The sequence below is a fragment of the Neomonachus schauinslandi genome, chromosome 3 (genome assembly GCF_002201575.2).
Source record: "Neomonachus schauinslandi chromosome 3, ASM220157v2, whole genome shotgun sequence".
Classification (NCBI taxonomy): domain Eukaryota; kingdom Metazoa; phylum Chordata; class Mammalia; order Carnivora; family Phocidae; genus Neomonachus; species Neomonachus schauinslandi.
The window spans coordinates 130256830-130281262 of NC_058405.1; the positions used below are offsets into that span (position 1 = coordinate 130256830).

Below are 24433 nucleotides of genomic sequence, written 5' to 3' on the forward strand. Positions count from 1 at the left end.
GGCTGCCAGCTACCTTCTAGCCAGCACACCCCAGAAGGAGGACACGAGCAGGGAAACCCTCCCACCAGCTCCCTCCCTGCTAGAAACCGAGCAGAGAAACCCTTCAAGCCACTCCAACATCTTGCCAGAGACAGGGCTGTGTTCTCTCCTGATAACTTGCATCTGATTAGCCAACGTCGTTTTTAGTAGTCATGGCTAAGCGTGCCCTGTGCCAGGCACCCTTCTAGGGGCTTTACACTCTCTCAATCCTCACAACCTTATCTTGATCATCTCCATGTTAGCGATGAGGAAACTGAGTGCAGACACAGCTAAGTAATTTGCTCAAGGTCACAAGGCCAGGGACTGCTATGGTCAGGATATGAAACAGACCCAGTCATCTGACTCCAGAGCCTGCGATGTTATAATTCATTCTCAGACATCATCAAAAATGCAGTGCATGACAGACGTCACAGACATGGAGGAACTCATAATGTTACTGCTCACAAATCAAAAGCATAAATAAAATATTTTAATAATACTACCAAAAGTCTCTTTGCACCTAGAGACATTTTCCCACATGGCACTTTGAACAGCACCTTTAAAAGAGCATTTCTGTGCTCTAAAACAAATTATCATCCTTGTTGAGATCTATAGATATAGTAAAAAAAAAAAAAAACCCACACTGAACTGTACACTATACAGGGATGAATTGTATGGTAGGTGAAGTATACCTCGTTAAAGCTGTTATTTAAATAGGAGATTATGATAAAGAAAGGCATACCGATAAATTTGATAACTTAAAGACAAAAATTTCATGAAAGACACAAATGACCGAAATTAGGAGAAGACAACGACAAAATCCAAATAGTAAATACAAACTTGAAATGTGGATGGCTTCACAGTGAATTCTATAAAATAAATAAAAAAGCATTTCTGTTATAAGTGTAACTAATATCAATTATACACTTAGAAAACCGTTAAAATGGTAAATCTTATGTGATGTATATGTGTATACTTTACCACAATAATAAAAAAGTACAAAAAGAGTATTTCTATATACATTTTTGTCTTTACCAAAAAAAAAAAGTGAAATGATAAGAAAGCTGAGGCCCTCTTAAGCCATACATCTGAAGCCTCTTTTACTTAAAAAAAAAAAAAAAAAAGGCCAAGGGCACCTAGGTGGCTCAGCTGATTGAGCCTCTGACTCGTGATTTCAGCTCAGGTCCTGATCTCAGGGACGTGGATCAAGCCCCAAGTCAGGGTCCACACTCAGCACAGAGTCTGTTTGTCCCTCTCCCTCTGTTCCCACGCACCCACACTCACGCGCTCTCTCTCTCTCTCTCTCAAATAAATAAAATCTTGTTAAAAAAAAAAAAGGCCAAACTAGCAAACCAACAGCAGTAGCAAAGCAGCCCAATTTAAAGGTCTGGGAGATACACACTCAGGGCCTTGGCCCTCTGAGATCCTACAAAAACGACTGTGAGCCAGTGCAGCTCCCAGGGTCCTCAAGATCCCTCTAGAACATCCATAAAACCAGTTCTAATCTCTAAACCACAGAACTCTGCACAAACTCAGAGCACAGAGTGAAACAAGAGTGCTCTGGGCTGCTTTCAGGTCTCATTTTAGGAAAAAACTGTTGCTCCTTGAAAACCTGGCCATATGCCCTATTACTTGGGCTTGGGGAAAATGCATCTGAATGGTTAAAAAAAAAAAAATCACAGGAGAGAAATAAAGTGCCCAGAGTAGCCCTTGGTCAAACTATGGCTAGGATTCCAGGAACCGAATTCTTGCGTTGGCAAGGGCCAAAAATTAAATGTATTACTTTTTATAAAAGATTTTATTTTTAAGTATCTCTACACCCAACGTGGAGCTTGAACTCACAACCCCAAGATCAAGAGTCACATGCTCCACCGGCTGAGCTAGCCAGGCGCCCCTAAATGTATTACTTTTAGATCATTCTAAATGACCACTCAGGACAAAATGAATCAACATGGAGAAATCAAGTACAAAACTAAAGAAAGGCTTATCCTGCAAAAAAAAAACCTAAGAAAAACAAACATCCCCGGAGGCACAAGTCTATTTAGGGCTTCTCTGAGGAAAACCAGCGAAGATCACAGCCCCCCGGCCACAATGATCAGACTCGAATACAGAAACTCGTATGGCAGTGACTACGGCCCTTTGACAGAAAAGTTGCTTGAGGTGGTTCAATTCTACTACAGATGCCAAAGCCAGCATTTACGTGACTCGCTGTTCATTCTGTTCCACAAAGAAGGTAACACTATTAATATCACCAACAAATAAACTAATTTTTCAATTGGCCTATCTTTGGGTACCCCTGATACTTCTAAAGAAGGAACTGGAGAGTGGGATGGAGGGGAGAGGTGAGGTACAAAGCTTCACGAGGCTGAAGAGGATAAAGACGAAAGACGACCTCCCAAGAGCAGCTACTTGTTTAGGAGACAGTAATATCTCAAGTCTACAAAGATAAGAATATCGATGGCTAAAAGGAGTTTAATAATTTCCCAACACTTTCAACCCCTCTCTAAGTATAAAGCTCCCTCCGATCGACTTGACATCATTTCCAGGTCATGCATAAACTTCTGAACTAGATTACCCCTAAGAGCATTACAAATTCTCCATTGATCTTTTACAACACAAGAACAGCAATACAACAGACGAGAAAACTTTATTTTTAGACTTGCAAAATCCCGTGTTTACTTTTCTAAAACAGAAGTCAAACAACTGAACCTGCTTTGTTTGAATTTTAGTAAACCGATTCTCTCATAATCCTGAGGCCCCAATCTCTGCCCAGGAGGAAATGAAGAAAAAGTGCTCTGTGCCACGCTGGAAAGTTGTTAAAACACGGTGCCTCCCGTCATCTTCTGCTCAGGCACATCCGAGCCTCCTGCTGGTCGCAGTTCACACTGCCGGAGCCCTATCATATGACACCTGCCGAATGGAGGGGGGAGGCAGAGGCTCTCCACCCGCATTCGTGTCGAAACTAGTTCAGCGTCTGAACTACTAACTTCTGCGTGTAATGTTTAAGCAAAAGTGCTTCACCGTAAGTTCACTTGTAATCACTCAACCAGCATTAAACACGGAATGGAAATGGGTTTATAATTCCCTATAAACATTAAGCCCTGGCAAAACCCTATTCCAGCAATCTGATTTGTCAATAACATGGCCTCCGCACAGACCATCGTTTAGTTGGAAAAATATGAGATAAATTTAAAATGTAGAAAAGCCCTTGCCACAGTGTGAATGTGCAAAACTAGGGGTAGAAGTAATAAGCAGGTGTTTCTGTTCTCAAATTCCTTGGGTAAACTGACCAACCATAATTAACAATGCCCTTACTGCAAGCAGAAAGAAGCCCTGCAATTAATCACATCACTTAAAAGATTTTTATTCATTAGCTCACAAAACTAGTCAACTCAAAATACTATGCTCTCAAAAGGCAAAGCTTGCATCATAACCCTGATAATTGACAAAATAAGCATATAAATTGATTATAACTAAATTCTGGTGTTCCCGTGATCCCCAGCCCCCTCCTCCTTTGTGCTCTCCCAGAACTCATTCTTCACGTCTTATAGAATCGTTTACATGAAGTTGCGGAGTCCTTGAGGGCAGGAACCATTTTTTTTAACTTGTATACTACTAACATCTAGCACAATGCCTGGGACATAGTAGGGCCTTAGATTTTGTGCCACAAATAAAAAATAGGGGATCACATGCTATGAAGTATGTAAAAAGAGGTGCAGAGGAAGACAATGTACTTTGCCTCAGGAAAAGCAAAAGGCTTCTCAAGGAAAATTCCCTCTGGCCTTGGAAGCTGAGTGAGATTCCCTACAAACATGGGCACTTGGATGAGAGAAGAGCCTGTGCCCAGACAATGAGGAATGGGAGACCAGATGTGTCATAGGACAGCAGAATATTCAGGGTACAATCAACACAAGCAGACTCTGGGAAGGGGCAAAACCAAAAAATTAAAGGGGCTTATATGCCAGGTTAAAGCAGTTTTCACTGGATAGTTTTTGAGAAGCCCGTAAAGTGATTTAATCCAGGCAGTGACACAAAGACAATCCCTTGACAACCCCTGGCCCAAAGTTTGGAAAGTCTGGGTTCTCAAAGAATTTTATAGAGAGATGTCTATTTTAGATTATTTGAAGTTTTTATATTCTGGGTGACTGTTCTGCCCATCATTTTCTCATATATATGAAATATATGTGTATTTCAGCCTATGCTGTTTCATGCACAAAGAAGCAGGGGATACTCATTTAAACGCCTAATGAAATTCTCCTGTTTTAATTTTTTAAAGGGGGGTCTGGAGAATTTTTTTTTTAAAGAAAAGCAAAAAATATATATTTTGTATATATATGTGTATGTATACATGTATATACATATATATATATTTAACATAAATATCCTCAATTCCTTTTTCAACACCGTACTTAAATATCCAGCTACGGGAAAGCTGCACCCCATCGCAGCCCCAGTAAGGTTAGAAGCCGAGGGTCCACTTTGCCTGGAGGCTTCCCTAACTAGGTCTAACAAGACTCTGAAAAAGGATGACCATTCAATAGGAAAGGTTCTAAGTAAAGGGTCAACACAAATCTCTGGGCCTTATCACGTGCTTGGGCCAAGGAAAAGTAATGCCGGCTTCTTGCCGTTGACTTTGCCAGGTTTTTAAAAATGTAAGATAAGGTGATATTTGTGAGCCGACTAGATGGCACCGAACGGCAGGAAGCAGATCACGGAAAGCCTCGGGTTTCACTCTTGCAGCTCGGCCCTGAACCAGAGAAAAGCACCGGCCCGGTGCAGGGGAGGAGGCCAGGGCGCCTGCTTTTCCCCGGGCGGCCGGGCTGGGCGGCAGGCGGCGCGCCAAGGCACCGAGAGGCGGGTACCCGGGCGCGCCGGGCTGCAAGACGGGCGTGGAGCAGCGGCTGTCAGGGAGGGAGACCAGCATCCTCCCCGGCCTTGGGAAAGAACCCGGGCCTCCGCGATTCCTACGTGGCCCCGTTACCCACCGCAAGAGGCTGCTCACAGGAGGCGGAGGCGCGGAGCTTGGAGAGCAGAGGCGCGGCTGCGCCCTCTGAGTCCCCCAGGACGCGGCCCCCCGGGCGCAGCACGGGCGCGCTGGAAGCCCAGGGCGGCGCCCCCGCAACCCCACCCCACCCCACCCCACCCGCAGCTGCCTGCCCGCGTGGCCACTCGCCACGGGCTGCGGCCCCACCGCGCGGGTGGAGGGTGATGCTGCGGCGTTGCCGGCTCCCCGGCTCCGCCGCCCCGGCGATCCGGGAGATAAAAGTTTGCAGCATGCGGCTCGTCTGCAGTGCGAGTCACATCCGCCGCGCCGCCTCCTGCAGCACCAGCGCTCAGAGAACGAACAAAAAAAAAAAACAAAAAAACTGTTGAAGCCGGTAGGCCCCGAAGCCGGCCGCTCTGCCTCCCGGGCGTGCATGCAGGCGAGCCCGGCATCCCGCGCCCCCTCCCGCCCCCGGCCGCGCCTCCCTCCCGGCCTCGGCGCTCGGCCTGGGCCGGCCCCGCCGCGCCCGCCGCACTGACCGATAACCTCCTGCAGTTCGTACGCGTCCCTGCAGATGGGCCAGCCGACGGCCTGCGCCACCGGGGTCGGAGCCGGAGCCGGGGCCGCGGGCGCTGCCGGGGCCGCCGCTGCTGTCGCGGCCGCGGGGGCCGCCGCCGCCGTCACCGGGGCTATCTGCTGGGACTGCTGGACGTGCACGGGCGAGCCGCTTGGCTCCGCCATGATGCTGCCGGAGGAGAGCGGGAGGACGCGCCGGCCGGCGGACGACCTTCCACTTGAAACTTCCCTTCCCTCACCACCGACACCTCTCGGCCGGCGCACGCCCTCCCCGCCGCGCCACCGCCGCCGCCGCCGCCGCCGCCGGAGCCAGCCACGAGGGGAGGGAGCGAGGGAGGCCGAGCCGGGCGGAGGGAGGAGGCAGCGCCGGCAGAGGCGGGGTGGGGAGGAGGCGGCGGCCGCCGCGCTCGCCGCGCGCCCCGAGCCTCGCGCGCTCAGTTCTCTGCCTCCGCGAGGGGAACCGCCGCCCCGCCGCCCCCTCCCGCTCTGCTCGAGGCTGGGGAAGTTTCCACGGAAGGGGAGCAAGGCGGGTTTGTGTTTGCTTTGAGGGCCCGCGTCCCAGACGGTCAGGCTCTCCAGAAGATGCCCCGTGGGGACCCCGAGGGCGGGGTCGTTGAACCGCCGCCAGGTTCTCAGATTCAGAAGTCGCCCCAGCTAAGGAGAACCTGAAGTTCATTTACAAGTTAGCGAGAGAGACACCTACACGCGGGCCGTTTGTAGAACGCCAGTTAAAAAATAACCCAAGTTGTAACTTTCCTGCACGTTACCTGCCAATATCCCTTTCCCACCTTGTCTAATCTAAATCTCAGCCCTTCTATTTTTTTTCCGCCCCGAGTGAAACATAATTCCTTAGGTCCCTGGCTGTTCACAGACTTTTCTTCATTTGTTCCCAGCCGCCTGGATCCCAGGGAAGTGATACAAGAGCCTATGAAGTTAGTATTTTAAAAATGTGAGGGGTTTGGACACTTTATTTCAAATTCTGTGTTCTTAATAACATGCCACATTAACTCCTTACGACAAGAAATAGCAGGCATTTCTTTTGCAGAGCATACTGCATCATAAATAAACTGCTGAAAACTTTTGATTAATTGCTGGCTTTTTTTTTCAACACTCCCAAAATTACCTCATCTTTAAAATTGCTACCGTATAACCATAGGTCTTCCTAATTATAGGTGTCATATTTCACGCTGAATGTTCCCTGTGTTCCCTCGGTAGTCATGACCAAGATTACACCATTCTTGTCTTAAGCAGAAACGGTGCAGTGAACCAATGGTCCTATTGGTCATTTTGCCAAAATTATCTTGTGTAGTTTTCATAACAACAACTACTGAATAAATGCATTAGAATAATGAGCATTATTTTAAAAAACTCTAAGGAAGATGTGATACTTTGTCTTCTGCATTTATACACAAAAATCTCAAGTTATTTTGAAGACAATTAGGAAACTCAGAAATTCATTAGAAGAAATGTTGTATGTCTAATCAAACAGTGATGTAAACTAAAATGAGTGTGCTTAATCTCTTACAGCATTATGGAACAGATGGGGTAAAGCAACTATGGTGCTCTGGTCTATAAGCAGAAATGTATGCTGAACTAAGAAAGTGTACATCTTTTATGCATGGGTGTTCAAAAACTGTGTATTGATTTTAATGTCTGTCAAGAAACAGACAACTTCATGAACAAATAAATTCTAGGCCTCTGATGTTCTTAGTGGGGAGTAATAGGGAATAGGGGACCTCTCCTTTTCAAGCGCTGTTCCCCACCCCAAAGAACTTTTAAGGACTGTTTTTGAGGGAAAAGAAAAATGATTATATTGAATACGACCTCCATTTTGTCATATGAATTTATATTTTGAATTTCAAATCATGAAGTGAGACCGTAAAGGCCAGGAAAGTTCTTGGATCTTAATTGGAAAACATGATGCTGTCAGGACCAATCGCACAGATTTGAATCAAACACAGATCACTTAGTTTCCTACAAAGAACAACTGTTCCATAGTCACATACCAGATATCTGTACCCGGCCCACCACTTTCCAAATGGCCACCAGAAAGAGGACTTGCAAAAGCTGATGACTCAGTGTAGACGCATCACTACTACCAGTAAGTGGGTTTAAAGAAGAATGTTTACTATTGGTGGCTTTTAGAATCATTTTTATATCTAAAGAACAGAACATTAATTATATTTTTTAAATTATAAAATTATAAAAGCATTCATTGGAATTTTAAGTTAATGTTTTCATAAGCAATTGAGTGAAGTGGTACTTAAAACTTAGAAATAAGTGTATTTAAAAAATATTCAACTGATAGGCAATTTTCCCTGAAAGCCCATTACTAAATTTAAACTGAAAGATGACAGGGGAGGAAGCCTTTAAAATATAAACAAGCTTTACTTCAATACATAAAGAATACATTCAGTCAGAGACTTTAAAACAGAAAAAATAAGAGTCTAAATTTTGTTAAGCTTTTACAGCTGCCTCATTATAGGTCAAGGTTTCTCAAGTTCAGCACTTCTGATAATTTGTGCCAGATAATTCTCTGTCATGGAGAGGTCTGTTCTCCTGACCACTACTCATTAGGTGCCAGTAGTACCCCCACTCTCAGTCATGACTACCAAAAATATCTCCAGACATCGCCTCTGAAGAGCAAACTGCTGCCTTAGATAAACTATTTATACAAAATTGTCATCTTATAAACAGAGTATCACAGTGGTTCTTTGCTTTACAAAGAGCTTCTATAGTATTCAGTTAGTTATTTGTAAATCCTGAAGGGGATCAGAATCTGCGACCCCAAAATATGCCACTTTGGCATAAGAGCTATTCTGAGCTGAAGGCAATTAAGAAACAACAGACACAGGAAGAGCTCTCTGCTCCCCCATATCTGCCTGAAAGCAGGGCATAAATTTCTCGCTTGTAAATGGAATTTCCATTCATAAAGGAAATTTCCATTTGTAAAGGTGCCCCCTCTTCCATAACAGAAAGAGGAGAATGACTCTTCTCGGGGGAAATGGCACTGAAATGAGTCTGCATGAACAATCTGTATCTATCCTTAGTTTACCTTACGCACTTTCCAGCCACCATCCCATAATTCACCCCTGCTAGGAGCCAAACCTCTTTTTCCTTTGTCTAACCACTTGTCCACAATTTATCACCCTTTGTTAAAATGGTATATAAGCCCACCTCTTTGTTTATTCATCGCTGAGTACTCCTATATATATGGTCATTGCACATCCGCAAACGGTTTTTTCCTTTGCTAATCTGTCTTTTGTCAGTTTCAATTCTCAGGCCTCCAGTCACTAAATTTAAAAAGTTAGAGGAAGGTTTTTTTCCTCCTCTACAATCCTTTGAACATCTAAGAGATGTGTAGTGTAGTGGCCAAGGTTTTGAAGAAAGAAAGTGCCAGAATCAAAACTTTCCCCCACCATTTTTTTATCTCTGACTTTGGACTTATTAAACTATGTCTCAATTTCCTCATTCACACCATCAACATCCTAATAACTTCCTTGTGGGTTGATACAACATAATTTGTATGTAAGCAGCTCCACATAACAGCTGACACATACTACATGCTCAGTAAAATGAAAACCCTCATCAATGTCATCATCATCATTATCCTTATCTGCCAAGATTTGTAACAAAATATATAGGAGAAAGAGACATAATAATGGCAATCATGAACTGTACAGAATATAAGCTCCCTGAGGGCAAGAATGTTTGTTCCTTTGGTTCACTGCTGTTTCCCAGTGCTGGAATAACATCTAGCATGGAATATACTCAGTAAATATTTGTTGAATGAATAAAATAACACTTTTTAAATGTATAAAAACATGCTTTTAAACATCAGAATGAGTCAGCTATGTCAAGGGTGGATTACATGGGAGGAAACTGGAGGCGGAGAGACCTACTTGAAAGCCACTGTTATAGTCAAGTTAGAGAAATGTGCATGTGAATAAAGCTCATGATATTGAAGATAATGATGAGGGGGTAGATCTAAGAATCATTTAAGGAGCAGAGAAACAGAACTTGATGACAGATGAGATTCCTTTAAAAATCAAATTGCCCCAATGCATTAAAAAAAAGTAGATGTACACAAGTACAATTTATAAAATGTTTTAGAAATACGTCTAGTGAAGGAATGAGAGGCTCTTGACTGACAGATGGTTTTTCTCCCATGGCTAACCTGTAATCTACTGCAAAGTCACGGCCACTGCATGGTGGGAAAAGGCCAGATGTTCTTGGGTGGGAAGAAAAGCTATCACCATATCTTCCATCTCCAACTCTTTCATACTTACGCTTTTAGTAACTGTGTTTGAGGGCAAAATTGTGGAAGAGCTGGATTTTAATTCAAGCGATTGCTTCTAAAGACAAGGATCCAATGTTTTTGAGTTAGGGTGATGGCAAGGCATAGTAAAAAAAGGGATCAGTTTAAATCAGTAATAGCTGGATTGAAATACTTGCTCTGCACTTACTAGCTGGCAGCTTAAACTCTCCCAGCCTGTTTTCTTAAAGCGGGGACAATCATCCCAGGATGACTGGGTGGCTGGGAAGATGAAATGAGCTGGTATGTGCAACACACCTGACCCACCGCACACAGAAGTGGCTACAAAATTCTGGACTGGGAGGGACCCAGGGTGGAGGGGTAGTCTCAGGGGAAGGTAGGTATTATAGGTTGAATTGTGTCCCCTAAAAAGATAACACTGAAGTCCTAAACCCCAATACTGGTGAATATGACCTTACTTGCAAATAGGGTCTTGGCAAATGTAAGCAAGTTAAGATTAGGTCATACTGGATTAGGTTGAGCCCTATTCCAGTGACTGGTACCCTTCTAAGAAGAGGAAATTTGGACCCAGAGACACAGACACACACAGGGAGAATGCCACGTGACCAGGGAGGCAGAGACTGGAGTGACAGGTCTATAAACCAAGGAACGCCAAAGATTGCCAACAGCAACCAGAAGCTAAGAGAGGGGCATGGAACAGATTCTCCCCTAGAACCTCCAGTAGGAACCAACCTTGATTTTGAACTCCTAGACTTCAGACTGTGAGCGAATACATTTCTGTTATTTTAAGCCACTCGGTGTATGGTACTTTGTTACAGCAGCCCTGGGTAACTAATATAGCAGGATTACGGGATTTGTTCTTTAGCCAACTGCATGCTATTTGGGCTGACTTTAGCAAAGAGCACTAATGGAAATTAGCCACTCCTTTGGAGCCACCACGCTACCAAAACCCTGGACTTTACAACTTGCTTTTAATATTATTTTCAAAACAACCTGCAGAGTAAGTATCTTAATGAATTCTTGGCAGAGATGTCAAATGTCCAACTGAAAAATGTGTTCAAGAACATATGAACCTGGGCACCTGGGTGGCTCAGTCATTAAGCGTCTGCCTTCGGCTCGGGTCATGATCCCAGGGTCCTGGGATCGAGCCCCGCATCGGGCTCCCTGCTCGGCGGGAGGCCTGCTTCTCCCTCTCCCACTCCCCCTGCTTGTGTTCCCTCTCTCGCTGTCTCTCTCTCTGTCAAATAAATAAATAACATCTTTAAAATATATATATATATATATATATATATATATGAACCTTTCCAACCTTGAAGAGCTTTCCCACTTAGCATACTGATAGAGATGTCATGTGCTTTCCACTAGCACAGCTGATGCTATCTATCATCTAAAGTCCAGAACTGGTGTGATTCTATTTTATTAGGTTTAACACAATTTAGTGTTAAGGTGTCATTAGTGCTTATTTCCCAGGCATAAATGGAAAAAGAGGCTTAAATCTATTTTAAGTTGAATTATGGCAAAGACACTGCTTCTTAAATTCATCATATGTGATTAAGGAATTAAACTTATATGAATTAGAACTCGCAGACATGTGATTTCATTTATTTCCTGGCCACCTCTTGAAATTGACTTTCTATTGCATTTTTGTATTACAGACAAAATTGCGCTGGTAACAGTTAATGCCTCTTCATTAATCTCAAAGGTTTCTGACCATGATAGAAGGGTTTCTGGTCCTGGGGCGCCTTAGTGGCTCAGTTGTTAAGCTTCTGCCTTCGGCTCAGGTCATGATCCCAGGATCCTGGGATCGAGCCCCACATCGGGCTCCCTGCTCCGTGGGAAGCCTGCTTCTCCCTCTCCCACTCCCCCTGCTTGCGTTCCCTCTCTCACTGTGTCTCTCTCTGTCAAATAAATAAATAAAATCTTAAACAAAAAAAAAAAAAGAAAGGTTTCTGGTCCTGATAGAGAGTGGTCTTACTGGAAGCCCTAATCTCTGTACCAGTAGAAGACCTCCATATTTAGCAAGGTTTGCCCTTTTCTAAAACATCCAAAGGCATTACGGTAAATCCGTGCAACATACATATTTCTTTCATGATGTAATCTGTCTAAAACCTGATAGTCCTGTCCCAGGCAGAATGACATTAAAATGTAATTAAAAGCAATTTGATTCTTTAGTGCTGACTCCATCCATTGAAGAATCTCAAATAGGAAATCCACTCATTACACAAAACAGCACTTTCTGAAAATATTTTGTTCATCCCTCTCACCTTCAGATTCTTCCAAATACCAAAGATATCTCAATGCCTCTCTCTTCTTATTAAAAAATCCTCTCACCAGAACTATCCACAAAACTGAACACTCTTCCATCTCTGCCTCTCTGGCCTCCCTGCTGAACTCAGATCTTTATCAGGAGCGGTACCTTGGGTTACATGCATTCTGAGACAAAGGAGGACCAGGGGCTGCCCCGGCTTGTACCGAGGGTTATGTAATAAAACACTTGTAATTTAAGGTATTAATATTCTTTCATTCAGTAAATACATTTCTAGGGACTATAATTTGCATGGCACTTTGCCAAGTGCTGTAGGAAAATAAAAGACAAAACTACCTCCGCCCTTAAGAATTGTATAACCCATACAACTCCACTTTACCCAGTGTCCAATCTTCCAGGGCCCCAACCACCCCCTAAAGTTACCAAAACATGTGAACAGCTAGAGGTCACAGAGATGTCATAGGATGGGTCAGTTTGCCGATCAAAATGAGTAACTTCTTTTGTTATTGACTGGCAAAGTCTAAGCAGCAACAGCAACAACAAAGCGAAACCATACCCTTCTGGTGCTGAAGTCAAGGAATCCTAAGAGAAATAGCAGGAAATGGCAAGAAAAATTAAAATGAATTTCAGACAAAAGAGAGGAGAGCACAGAAGGAGAAGCGGATGTTAGGGGTAGGTAGAGATACTTTGAGAGATAGATGCCTTTGAAATCAAGCAGTTAGAAGAAGACAGCAGAAATGGCCTTGAAGAAAGAAAAGAATTAGGGTGGAAGGAAGTTCAGTGTCAGGGGCCAGACCCGCATCAGAGGAGACACAGTCCAGGTGCAAGCGCATATGTCTACACAGTGTGAGCAGCGGCCCATGTCACGCTGAACAGTGCTGGCCCAGCAAGGCACGTTGTCCTGCCAGAAAGCCAGCCCAATGTTGCCAGATCCTCCGGTTGTTTCAAGAGAAGCCAGCAATTCTGATTTCATGTGAAATTCCTCAGTTTTTAAATATTGGCCCAATTTTATACAATGCTGTGCAGAATCTGATACCATATACATAATGTGTAAAAACAAGAAAACACTAAGAAGAGTCTTCAACTAAGTACCTACTAAGTGAAACATGGATCAGAATGATAAACTCCAAATTCAGGGTAGTCATTATGTGGAGAGGATAGGCAGGGGAAAGGCACACAAAGGGCGTCCATGGCATCTGTAATGATTTATCGCTTTAATAAAAATCTGTAATAAATACAGCAAAATGATAAGATCTGTTAGACTGTTTGGCAGGTCCATGAGTTTTTATTACCTTTGTATCCCTACTGTGCTGTATGTTTGAAATATATCACAATTATAAAACAATAATACTGTGTAGGCCAAACATTTTTAGCCCACATCAGACCAGTGGAGCACCATTTTGCATGTCTCAAACAAACAAACAAATAGAGAGCCATGCTCGGGTTAGTCCAGGGAGTAAAGCACAGGTGGTCCAGGTGTCTTTCAGTCTGGCTGGGCGTCAGAATCTCCTGTGCATCTTGTTAAAACTCTTCAGGCCTTGGTGTTGCCTATATTCTACTAAACCATAGCCTGCTGGTGGAAACTGGGCATCTAGATGATTCTACTGGGCAGTCCAAGTTGCAAATAACTGTGATGGCCCTGAGAACATCACTGTGATACAGGAAAGCCACAACAACTAGAAAAGCACCAGGGCCAGGGGACTCCTGCTCGTGCACTCACTCTCTCAAATAAATAAAATCTTAAAAAAAAAAAAAAAAGACGAAGTCTTTTTGAAGAACTGTTGAAATAGTAACTATTTTTAAAAATATTTTCATTGACATGTTTAGAATAAAATAATATTTAGTGCATTATTTTAAAGAAACAACCTATGAACCCATCATGTGTGAGCTTTGGGCATAGGAATGTGGAATGATGGAAAGATGAATGAGACATGTCCCTGCTCTCAAAACTTAATATCTAATGGGACAGACAGACATGTAAACGAATAATATATCCCTTGGGGACAGGGAGATTGGTCACATGTACAAGACTAGTTTTGCCTCAAAAACTCCAAAACTAGACATTTAAGTTATTGGGCCACAGGGTCCTATTTTAACCATTCTCTGGTGGCCTGGGTTTGATGGAGCGACCCCTGAAGCTGGGAGCAAAGAGCAGAATGGAGAAGAAGAGCCATTCAAAACAATTTAGACTTCAGATGGTATTAATACATGAAGGGTTCAAAAATGAAAAGTCTTGGGGCGCCTGGGTGGCTCAGTTGGTTAAGCGACTGCCTTCGGCTCAGGTCATGATCCTGGAGTCCCTGGATCGAGTCCCGCATCGGGCTCCCTGCTCGGCAGGGAGTCTGCTTCTCCCTCTGACCCTCCTCCCTCTCATGCTCTCTGTCTCTCATTCTCTCTGTCTCAAATAAATTTAAAAAATTTAAAAAAAATGAAAAGTCTTGAAAGAACGTTCTTGTCATAAATGAATCAGATTTACCCACAAAAATTAAGGTTGTACCTTTATTTATTTTTAAAAAGATTTTTATTTATTTGAGAGAGAGAGAGAGAGCACGAGGGAGGGGAAGGGCAGAGGGAGACGGAGAAGCAGACTCCCTGCTGAGCAGGGAACCTGACATTGGGGCTCAGTCCCAGGACCCCAAGATCATGACCTGAGCCAAAGGCAGACACTGAATGACTGAGCCACCCAGGCGGCCCTTTTACCTTGATTTCAAGAGAGGTTTTTTTCTTTGATAGAAAGAAGACTTCAGTGTGACTTTGTTTCAGAACCCCACACATGAATCAATCACTGAGTGAATGCATGAAATTTTAAACCTCATAACAAAGATAACTTTGGATCATAATATATTGCTTTATGGTAATTTTCAGTAATGTCTATAATTCCTCTCACAATAATAACAATGACTACAGTTTATGGAGACATTGTATCAAGCATTTTAGTTACATTCTATCAATTGACCTTCACGTACAACTTGATGATGTAGGTCACATTTTGTGCATTTTTATAGATGGAGAAGCTGAAGGTCATAACGGTTAAGTAACTAAAACTGAACACTAATCCAGTTTATCTGTAGCAGAGCCAAGATTCAAATCTGCTCTGTCCAACTCCAAAGTCGGAAAGTTAAACTTTGCATTATATCCCTCTATCTCTTGACAAGGCATATTTGCTCTTATTACATTAAAACTTTTCAACAAACTTTTATTAACTAAATTAAATTACAACTTAATTTTAAAATGACTATTGATGTGTGATGCAGTTTAATGACACTTAAAGCCAGAAGATAAGGTTGCCGATAGCCAAGAGTGGAGTATTCCTTCTTAAAACAATAATTTTGGGCAATTTTGAGTTTGGAGACAAATATTCCATATGTGCCTCTATACCTCCATTCAAATATTATAAATATTACTTCTAAAACGACCTTTGTGCACCATCAATAATATTCTGTGAACAATGGCTATTGTTAATCTGTGTTTTTAAAATGGTACAGTAAACATTAGTTTCAATAATCAATATAAATAATTTATTAGTTTGGTCTTCAAATCAAGTAAAAGCTATATGACAGTATTTCATGGTCCATTAACTAATAAATGGGGGCAGTTAATTCAGTCAAGTAGTGAATAATTTTCAAATCAACTGTTCCTCAAATACAAAAGATAGTGGTATATATAAACAATTCAAGACACTAGAAAAGGCCAAGTAATATTATAGAACTTCGAAACATCTTTCAATAGATAACCCAATATTTTTTCACATTTATTAGTGTAAATCTTTTAAAAATTTCATTAAAACATAAAAGAAAATTTTGAAAAAAATCACATTTTCTTGTGTTACTAATCCACACATTAGTTGAATATTGAGAATCATAGCAAGCTTACCATTTTGTCTTCCTATGGCTGTAAGATAACATCCTGTGATGGAGGTAACATTACATCAATAAAATGCTATTTTATTGGCACAAACATTTTCTTAAAAGATAGCAAGAACGTTTATTGTGAAATGAAAAGCAGCAGTCCAGTAACCCAAAAGGCTCATATACCTGTTGACAGAATTAGAGCACTTGCTTTATCCAATAAGCAATTAATATTGGGAAGAGTGGCTGATGACAAAATTACAAAAGAGTTCATTTAAAAAATTATTTTCCTTTTGAATATACATTCCATGTACAAGTTATAAAAATTTAGAGATAGAAAGGGTGTAGAGTGAACACTACATCTCCTTCCTGCCCTTATCTTCCACCCATGTGGCTTTCTTTTTTAGAAACAACTACTATTACTTTGTCCTTGCATCCTTCAAGAGATACTCCATGCATATGCAACTATGTGAATATATTATTTTCTCTGCTAATGACAATACATACTGATCCATAGCTCCACTTTTTTTCCACTTAACGAATATTTCAGAAAAGGTGTCATGGAGTCTTTTTTTTTTTTTAGACCTAACTCTCTGCCATCCATCTTTTCTTTTTTTACTAAGGCATAATTTGCATTCACTAAGATGCAAGATTCAATTTGATACATTTTGAGACTTGAATACAGGAGTATAACCACTTCCCAAAGCAAGATATAGAACATTTCATAATTATTCTTCTTAAAAGCTAATTAATATTCCATTGCATGGATGTGCCATGATTGATTTAACCAGACCTCTATCGATGGACTCTTTTGCTGTTACAAACACAACTGCAGTGAATAATATGTACACATATGATATTGCATATGTCCAAGTGTACCTGTAGGAAAATTCCTAGAAGTAGGATGGCTGTATCAAAGGGTATGTGCATTTTTCATTTCAAAAGATATTAACAAGTTACTTACCATAGGAGTTGTACTGAATTACACTCCTGCTAACAATGTGTAAGATTCCCTTTGCAGTATATTGTGGTTACAGAGCTGCCTGATCTCGGCCCATCTGGTGAGTGAAAAAAAAGTGTGATTGTAGCTTTAATTTTGTTTCTCTCATTTGGAGGGATGATGAGCATCTTTTCCTGTGTTTAAGAGACAGGAAATAGCTTCATCCCAAAAGAGAATTTGAGTAAAAGCAAAGATGCTGTAAAGACTAGGCCATGCATTTGAGGTAATGAACAGTAACAGAGAAGACCTGACATTTATTCTGATCTTTCAAGAGAAGCTGGACAAAGTAATGTTTTTTGGAGGACAAAAGAAACTTGATAAAACTTGATATTTTCAGTATGACCTAAAAAGAAGATGCCAAAACCTTAAATGGAAAACTCCAAGAAACCAAACATCTAAGAAAGTATGCCTGACCAAATCACAAATGAAGACAATGCTAATTTGTTTCTTCAACATGAATGGTATTGTCCATGCTGAATTAATCTTCAAGGTCAAACAGTCAGGCAGGCTTATTATGCAGAAAGTCTAAAACATATGTGGGATTGTGTGCTACGCAAATCATTGCTTGATCATCCATTTTATTCACTACACTTTGAACAACTTTTGGCCAGTTTTTAAAATCAGAGCAACTCTAAAAGGCAAAAAGCCCCTACAAAAAGAAAACAAAACTTGCCAGTGAGGATATTCAAAAGAATGTGACTCCAGTTCTAATGGCAATTCCAAGAGAAAAGACTCAAAATACTTGGGGCAATACTTGAAATAACTACATAGCTCCCGATGTGATTTATTCAAAGGGAACAATACTCCCTTAGATTTAGAATTTCTTCTTTTAAATTGTTTCCGTTGCTGGATAATTACATCATTTTTGCCATCTTAATCTATCAGTCAGAGACTTAAAATCCTTCAACTACCCTCTCCCTCTCTAGTAAAGTACCTCATGGAACAACAGAGCAACAGAAAGAATATTATTGTTGGATTTATTAGACTCCCTTATTAGTTGCAAAATATTAAGTCATTTCTTTTTTTCTGGGCCTCAGTTTTCTTTTCTGTGAAGTTCAGATAATAAATTTACTTGCCCAATTAACTAATAAAGTTCTCTTCCCCCTCCTCTGAATCTAATTATTGTTAGACCCAGAAAGAGCAATTGAAAACAAAACTCTTGAGATCTCAAAAACTGGTTATGAAAAATTTAGGTTTCAAATTAGGAAGCATTTTCTTTTACCAACACCATGATCAAAAAGCAAAACCTTAAGCTGAACACTTAAGGAAAAATAGGTATAAAAACATATTGTCAGAGTTCATTTGCAAAGAACAGAACACATCCTAGCTAGTTTAAAAGTAAGGTATTTATTGCAGGATATTAAAAGACTTTTAGATCTTGGGGAAGGAATAAAAGGACTGAGTTGGGTTGAACTTTCACAAAAGATGCCCATGGTTACGTTGCAATATCGGGGCACCACTTTGGGTTGAATAGTTACCCCCATTCATATCTACCTAAAGCCTGGAAATGTGGCCTTGTTTGGAAATAGGACCTTGCAGATACACTCAAGTTAAGATGAAGTTGTTCTGGATTAGGGTGAGCCTTAACGGGATGGTTGGTGTCCTTCAAAGAAGAGAAAACAGAAGAGACGCAGACACATGAGAGAAGCACATGTGAAACTAGAGGCAGAGATGGGCATGATGCATCTGTAAGCCAAGGAATGGCAAGAACTGCCAGCAGCAACCAGAAACTAGAAGACGCAAGGAAAGGGTGCCCTAGAGCCTTCAGAGAGAGCATGCATGGCCCTACTGACACCTTGGACTTCAGACTCCTAGCTTCCAGAACTGTAAAAGAATACATTTTTGTTGTTTAAAGTCACCCCAGTTTTGTGGTACTTTGTTACGGCAGCCCTAGCAAACTAACACAGGCACCAAGGTAGCTCTGAATCTTCCACAGTCAGGGATTCTCTAGTTCCAGAACCGCTCTTCCACTTCTATAGCTAATAAGCCTTCAAGATGAGCAAACCAAAAGGATTGGAACCTGCTATGTTCAGGAAGTTGTCATCACTGCTGCTGGCTCCAGAACTGTGCCACACCTGCTAAGAACAGTCTACACCTTTATTAAGACATCATGGAGGGGCGCCTGGGTGGCTCAGTCTGTTAGGTGCCTGACTCTTGATTTCCCTTCCAGTCATGATCTCAGGGTCATGGAAACGAGCCCTGCATGGGATTCTGTGCTCAGCGTGGAGTCTGCTTAAGATTCTCTCTCCCTCTGCCCCTCCCCCCCCAAAATAAATAAATAAAATCTTTAAAAAAAAAAAGACATCATGGAATGGTCTTTGAATAGTCGAACCTTAGTTAAAACTCCCACAAAAAAAAAAAAAAAAAGCAAATGCCTCTATCATTTTTTTTTGGCAATGACAGTGGGGGGAAAAATGTAGTAGAAGCACAGCCCACGCCTCACAGTGGCAGATGCATCTGATTGCTTGATCGTAAGTCACATCCAGAACCTAGTTGCAAGGGAGTCTGGGAATTATAGTTATTAGTTTTTCAGCCTCCATAGTACAGGAAAATGGGATAGATGTTAAGCATCAATCCACCATATCTATTAGAGAGTTCATTAAATTCTTCATTGAATTCAGAAATTACCAGCATTAGAGTTACTAAATCAACTTCCCAGACCTAAGTTATTTAATCTATATAAAACTAAGATTGGAGGTAATCTTCAAGATACACTCCAGATTTTAAAATTCTGAATTTTTAAACCACATATAAATCTGTACACACAAACATACTTTTCTACACGTATACATTAACATAGTTTTCTAGACTTTCTTGAGAAAATAGAACTCTATAGCATTTCTATGCTAACATTATGTAAACTTTCAGTTGGCTGGAGTTCGAAGGGGTGCTTAGAGTAGATTTACTCTTTGGAGGAGAAGAATTTGTATAAAGATGTGTATGTGTGTGTGTTTATGCTTGTGCATACATGTGTGAATGTCCTGTTCACGTAAACTTAAGTCAACTAAATTTCCTCATGACTAAAATTTCTTGTAACAAGGTAAAAGCAAACTGGCAGAAATTCAATAAAATAGTTGAGATGGACAATAAGTTGGACTCTGCTTGATATTTTTGTCTGGTTTTGAATGCTTATATTTGCTTCCTATTTTCTTTTTTTCTAAAATAAATCAAGCCCAGAAACTTGGCATGACTAAGGTTTTCCAGATCTTAAAAAAGAAATAACAAGTTGTGAATATGCCTTATCATGTTGAATAACTATCATAAAAGTAAAATTTTTATTGACTTTATAATTAATTAAATATGAATTGGTTGATTGTTTATAATTTTACCACTGATTTATTTTTACACTAAACAGAGATCTTTACATACTATTCTTATCCTAACATCTAGTATATTATAGATTTGCAAAAATGACCACAAATTATTCCACTCCCTGTATCCAAACCACTTCATGATGTGACTTTTCAGCTCCTTCCATTAACAGGTGGAGTCTCTTTTCCTACCTCAGGAATCTGGGCTGGTTTTGTGACTTGCTTTGGCCAACGGACTGCTATGGAAGCAATGTGTGACAGTTCCATCAAAACCTCTAGCGTCCTTGCGCACTTCCACTACGTCTGTTAGAAACTTACCAAGTAACTATGTGAATAAGCCCAGGCTAGTCTGCTGGGGGGTAGGAAACAACACGGAAGAGTGCCAAGACACCCCTGCCAACCACCAGCCGCCCCCAACCAACCTGGAAGCTGATCACAGTCAAATGCATTAGCCCAGCCGAGATCAGAAGAGCCACCTAGCTGAGCCCAGGCTACATTGCTGACCCACAGAATCATTTATTAAATAAACTGTTATTGTTTTTAAAGACTTTTGGGGAGATTTGTTATGCAGCTAAAGCTAACTATTATTCTCAGTTAACCTTATTTAAATTTCCTGACTTGGAATTTCCTTCCAAGAATAACACTTACTTTTTTCTTTCTATTCAAATTTAATATATGTTATTTGTAGAAAACTTGAAAAATACTGAAATGCAGGAGAAGAAATAAAAATAATACCTGTTATACATTACTGCAAGATAGCACCTGATAAAATTTTAGTGTATGTTTCTGGTCCACCTTCTAAATATAGATGCAAAAGTTTATATAATTTGATTTATTCTCTTTTTAAATAAAACTTTTATTTTAAAACATTTTATAAAAACTTTCCCATGCAACTGATATTTTTAATTTTTAAACATTTGTTTAGTATTCCATCTTACATATAATAATTAACTTTAAAATGTTGTCAATTTAAAATTTCAGTTCGAATTAATTAGACTTACAGACAATAACATGATAAACATTATTTACACATTAACATTCCTTTCAATTGGGTATAAAAGAGTCCATTTCACTGAACCCTGGTCAATACTGTATATTTACAATGAAAACAAACATAAACTTTGCTGCCTTGATAGGTAAAAATACATTTACTATTTATTATATTTAATATTTACTATATGTTAACTGTGCATGCATGTATAATTAACTACAGTTCAATATTTATTTAAGATTCTTTTTTTTTTTTTTAAGATTTTATTTATTTATTTGACAGAGAGAGACACGACGAGAGAGGGAACACAAGCAGGGGGAATGGGAGAGGGAGAAGCAGGCTTCCCACAGAGCAGGGAGCCCGACGTGGGGCTCGGTCCCAGGACCCCGGGACCACGACCTGAGCTGAAGGCAGACGCCCAACGACTGAGCCACCCAGGCGCCCCAAGATTCTTTTTAAAGTAAAATTTACATACATGAAATATCTAAATTTTTAGTGTACCATTGTATGCTTTGACCTGTGTAAACCAAAACCCCTATCAAGACATAGGATGTTACTTGGGACGTCTGGGTGGCTCAGTCAGTTAAGCATCCCACTTGATTTCAGCTCAGGTCATGATCTCAGGGTTATGCGATTGAGCCCCCTGTCGGCTCCGTGCTCAGTGGGGAGTCTGCTTGAGATTCTTTCTCCCTCCCCTTCTCCCCCTCCCTCCCACCCCACACGTGCACCTCTCTTTCTCTCTCTCTCTCAAATAAATAAATAAATCTTAAAAAAAAAAAAAGATACAGGATGTTACCATCAACACTAGAAAGTTCTTTCATTTGCTTCTCAATAAATACACTTACCCTTCAGAGGCAACCACTATTCTAATTTTTCTACCATAGATTTCTTGCCTGTTCTACAACTTTATATAAGTGGAATGATATCATATGTAGGCTTTTGTTCAAAACCTATTTCACTCAGCATAATGCTTTTAAAATTTATCTGTACTGTTATATCTCTGAGTAGTATCTTAGTGCATTCAGGCTGCTATAACAAAAATACCATTGACTGAGAGGCTTATAAACAGCAGAAACTTAGTTTTCATAGTTCTGGAGACTGGGGAGTCCAAGATTAAGGCACTGGCATATTTGCCCCATGGTTCCTATATGCCAGTCTTCTTACTGTATCCTCACATGGTAAATGGGGAGAGGAAGCCCTCTGAAGTCTTATTCATAAAGGCGCTAATCCCATTCATGAGGGTCCAGCCTTCTAATTGTCTCCCAAAGGCCCCATTTCCAAATACCATCACATTGGGGGACAGGTTTCAGCATACGAATTTTGAGAGGACACAAACATTCAGTCTAGAACACATCATTTCTTCCTTTTTCTTGCTGACTAATATTCCATCATATACCTATCCCACAGCAGGTTTAGCCATTCTTATTGATGAACATCTGAGCTGTTTCAGGTTTTAGCTATTAAGAATAAAGGTGTTAGGAACATTCTCCGGCAATTGAATTTTTTGCAGACATAGGCTTCATTTCTCTTGGTGAATATCCAGGAGTGAGATTATTAGACTACTTATGTAACAAATTGCCAGAACTTTTCCCAAAGTGGTTTACCATTTTACATCCAACCAACAGTGTATAAGAATTATAGCTATTCCAAAAAAAAAAAAAAAAGAAGAATTATGGCTACTCTATATCTTTGCCATTTGGTCTGTCAGTCTTTTTAAATTCAGCCATGGTGGTGACGTATTACCAGTCTGTCTCTTAACTATTTAATTTTGGGAATAATTAACATAGTCATATCTAATTCAAAATTCAAAAGATGCTAAAGACTACACTAGAAAAGGTAAGTCTCTCTCCTAGTCTTTACCCTACCTATGCAGTTTCTTCCAAAGATAGTCTTCCAGAGATAGTCTATGTATATTATAGTGCATTTGAACATGACTTCTTTTTAAGGATATTTTCACACAAAATGGAATCTTGTGTTTTTTTTAAGTTAACAATATTTCAAATATTTCATCTCAGTAAATATATTTAACCAATCCTCTTTTTCTGTACATTTAAGTTGTTCTTAGTCTTTTGCTATCATAAAAAATGCTCCAATGATTTTCTGTGCATGTATGAAATTTTACACGTACAAGTATATATATTTTTTAAATATTTTATTTTTAAGTAATCTCTACACGCAACGTGGAGCTCAAACTCACAACCCTGAGATCGAGAGCCACACACTCTTCTGACTAAGCCAGCCAGGTGCCCTGTACAAGTATATTTTTAAAGTAAACTCTTTGTAGTGAAATTGGTGATGGTGATGGTTAGTTTTATGTATCACCTGGCTGAGCTATATACCCAGTCAAACACTAATCTAGGTGTTGCTGTGCAGGTACTTTGTAAAGGAGTTAACTTTAAGTAACTTTAAGTAACTATTACCTTCAATATTATGGATGAGTCTCAAAGGAAAAGACTGAGGTTTTCAGAAAAAGGAAGAATTCTGCCTCAAGACTGCAGCTTTAACTGCTGCCTGAGTTTCTAGCCTGCTAGCCTGCCCTGCATATTTTGACTTGCCAGCCCCCACAATCATTGCCCTAATTCTTAAAATAAATCTCTTTATATTTATCCTCCTGGTTCTGTTTCTCTGGAGAACACTGACTGATAAAGTGAGTCAAAGAGGGTATTTGTAATTTTCATGGACATTGTCAAATAGTCCTTTAAAGGGTTTATTCCATTTTATATACCCAGAAACAATATTGAAGAATGCCTCTTGCCCCTACACCTTCACCAACGTAGTGTGATTTCAAACTTTCTATCCGGTAAGTGTAAGAATGTATCTCATTTTAATCTGTATTTATATTTCTATCCATTAAATATTTTCGTGTTTTAATCTTTCCAGAATATACTATTTGTTTGACAGGAAGTAGGAACAGAATCTTTCCATATAATCAATTATCCTGGTGCCATGAATTCAACAAACTATGCCTTCTCTCACTATAAATTGCCACTGTTGTCATGTATTAAAAACATATTTAGGGGCACCTGGGTGGCTCAGGAGGTTAAGCATCTGCCTTCAGCTCAAGTCATGATCCCAGGGTCCTGGGATCGAGCCCCACATCGGGCTCCCTGCTCGGCGGGAAGCCTGCTTCTCCCTCTCCCACTCCCCGTGCTTGTGTTCCTTC

General features: G+C 40.6%; 1 protein-coding gene across 1 annotated transcript in view; it reads right to left on the reverse strand.

The window, feature by feature from the left end:
- Positions 1 to 5849, reverse strand: part of STK39 (serine/threonine kinase 39) — a 310033-nt gene extending 304184 nt beyond the window's left edge. Inside the window, exon 1 of the mRNA XM_021702774.1 lies at positions 5542 to 5849. Coding sequence (XP_021558449.1) covers positions 5542 to 5743 — 202 coding nt within the window. The 5' untranslated portion in view covers positions 5744 to 5849. The remainder of the gene's footprint in view (positions 1 to 5541) is intronic.
- Between the last annotated feature and the right edge of the window lie 18584 nt (positions 5850 to 24433).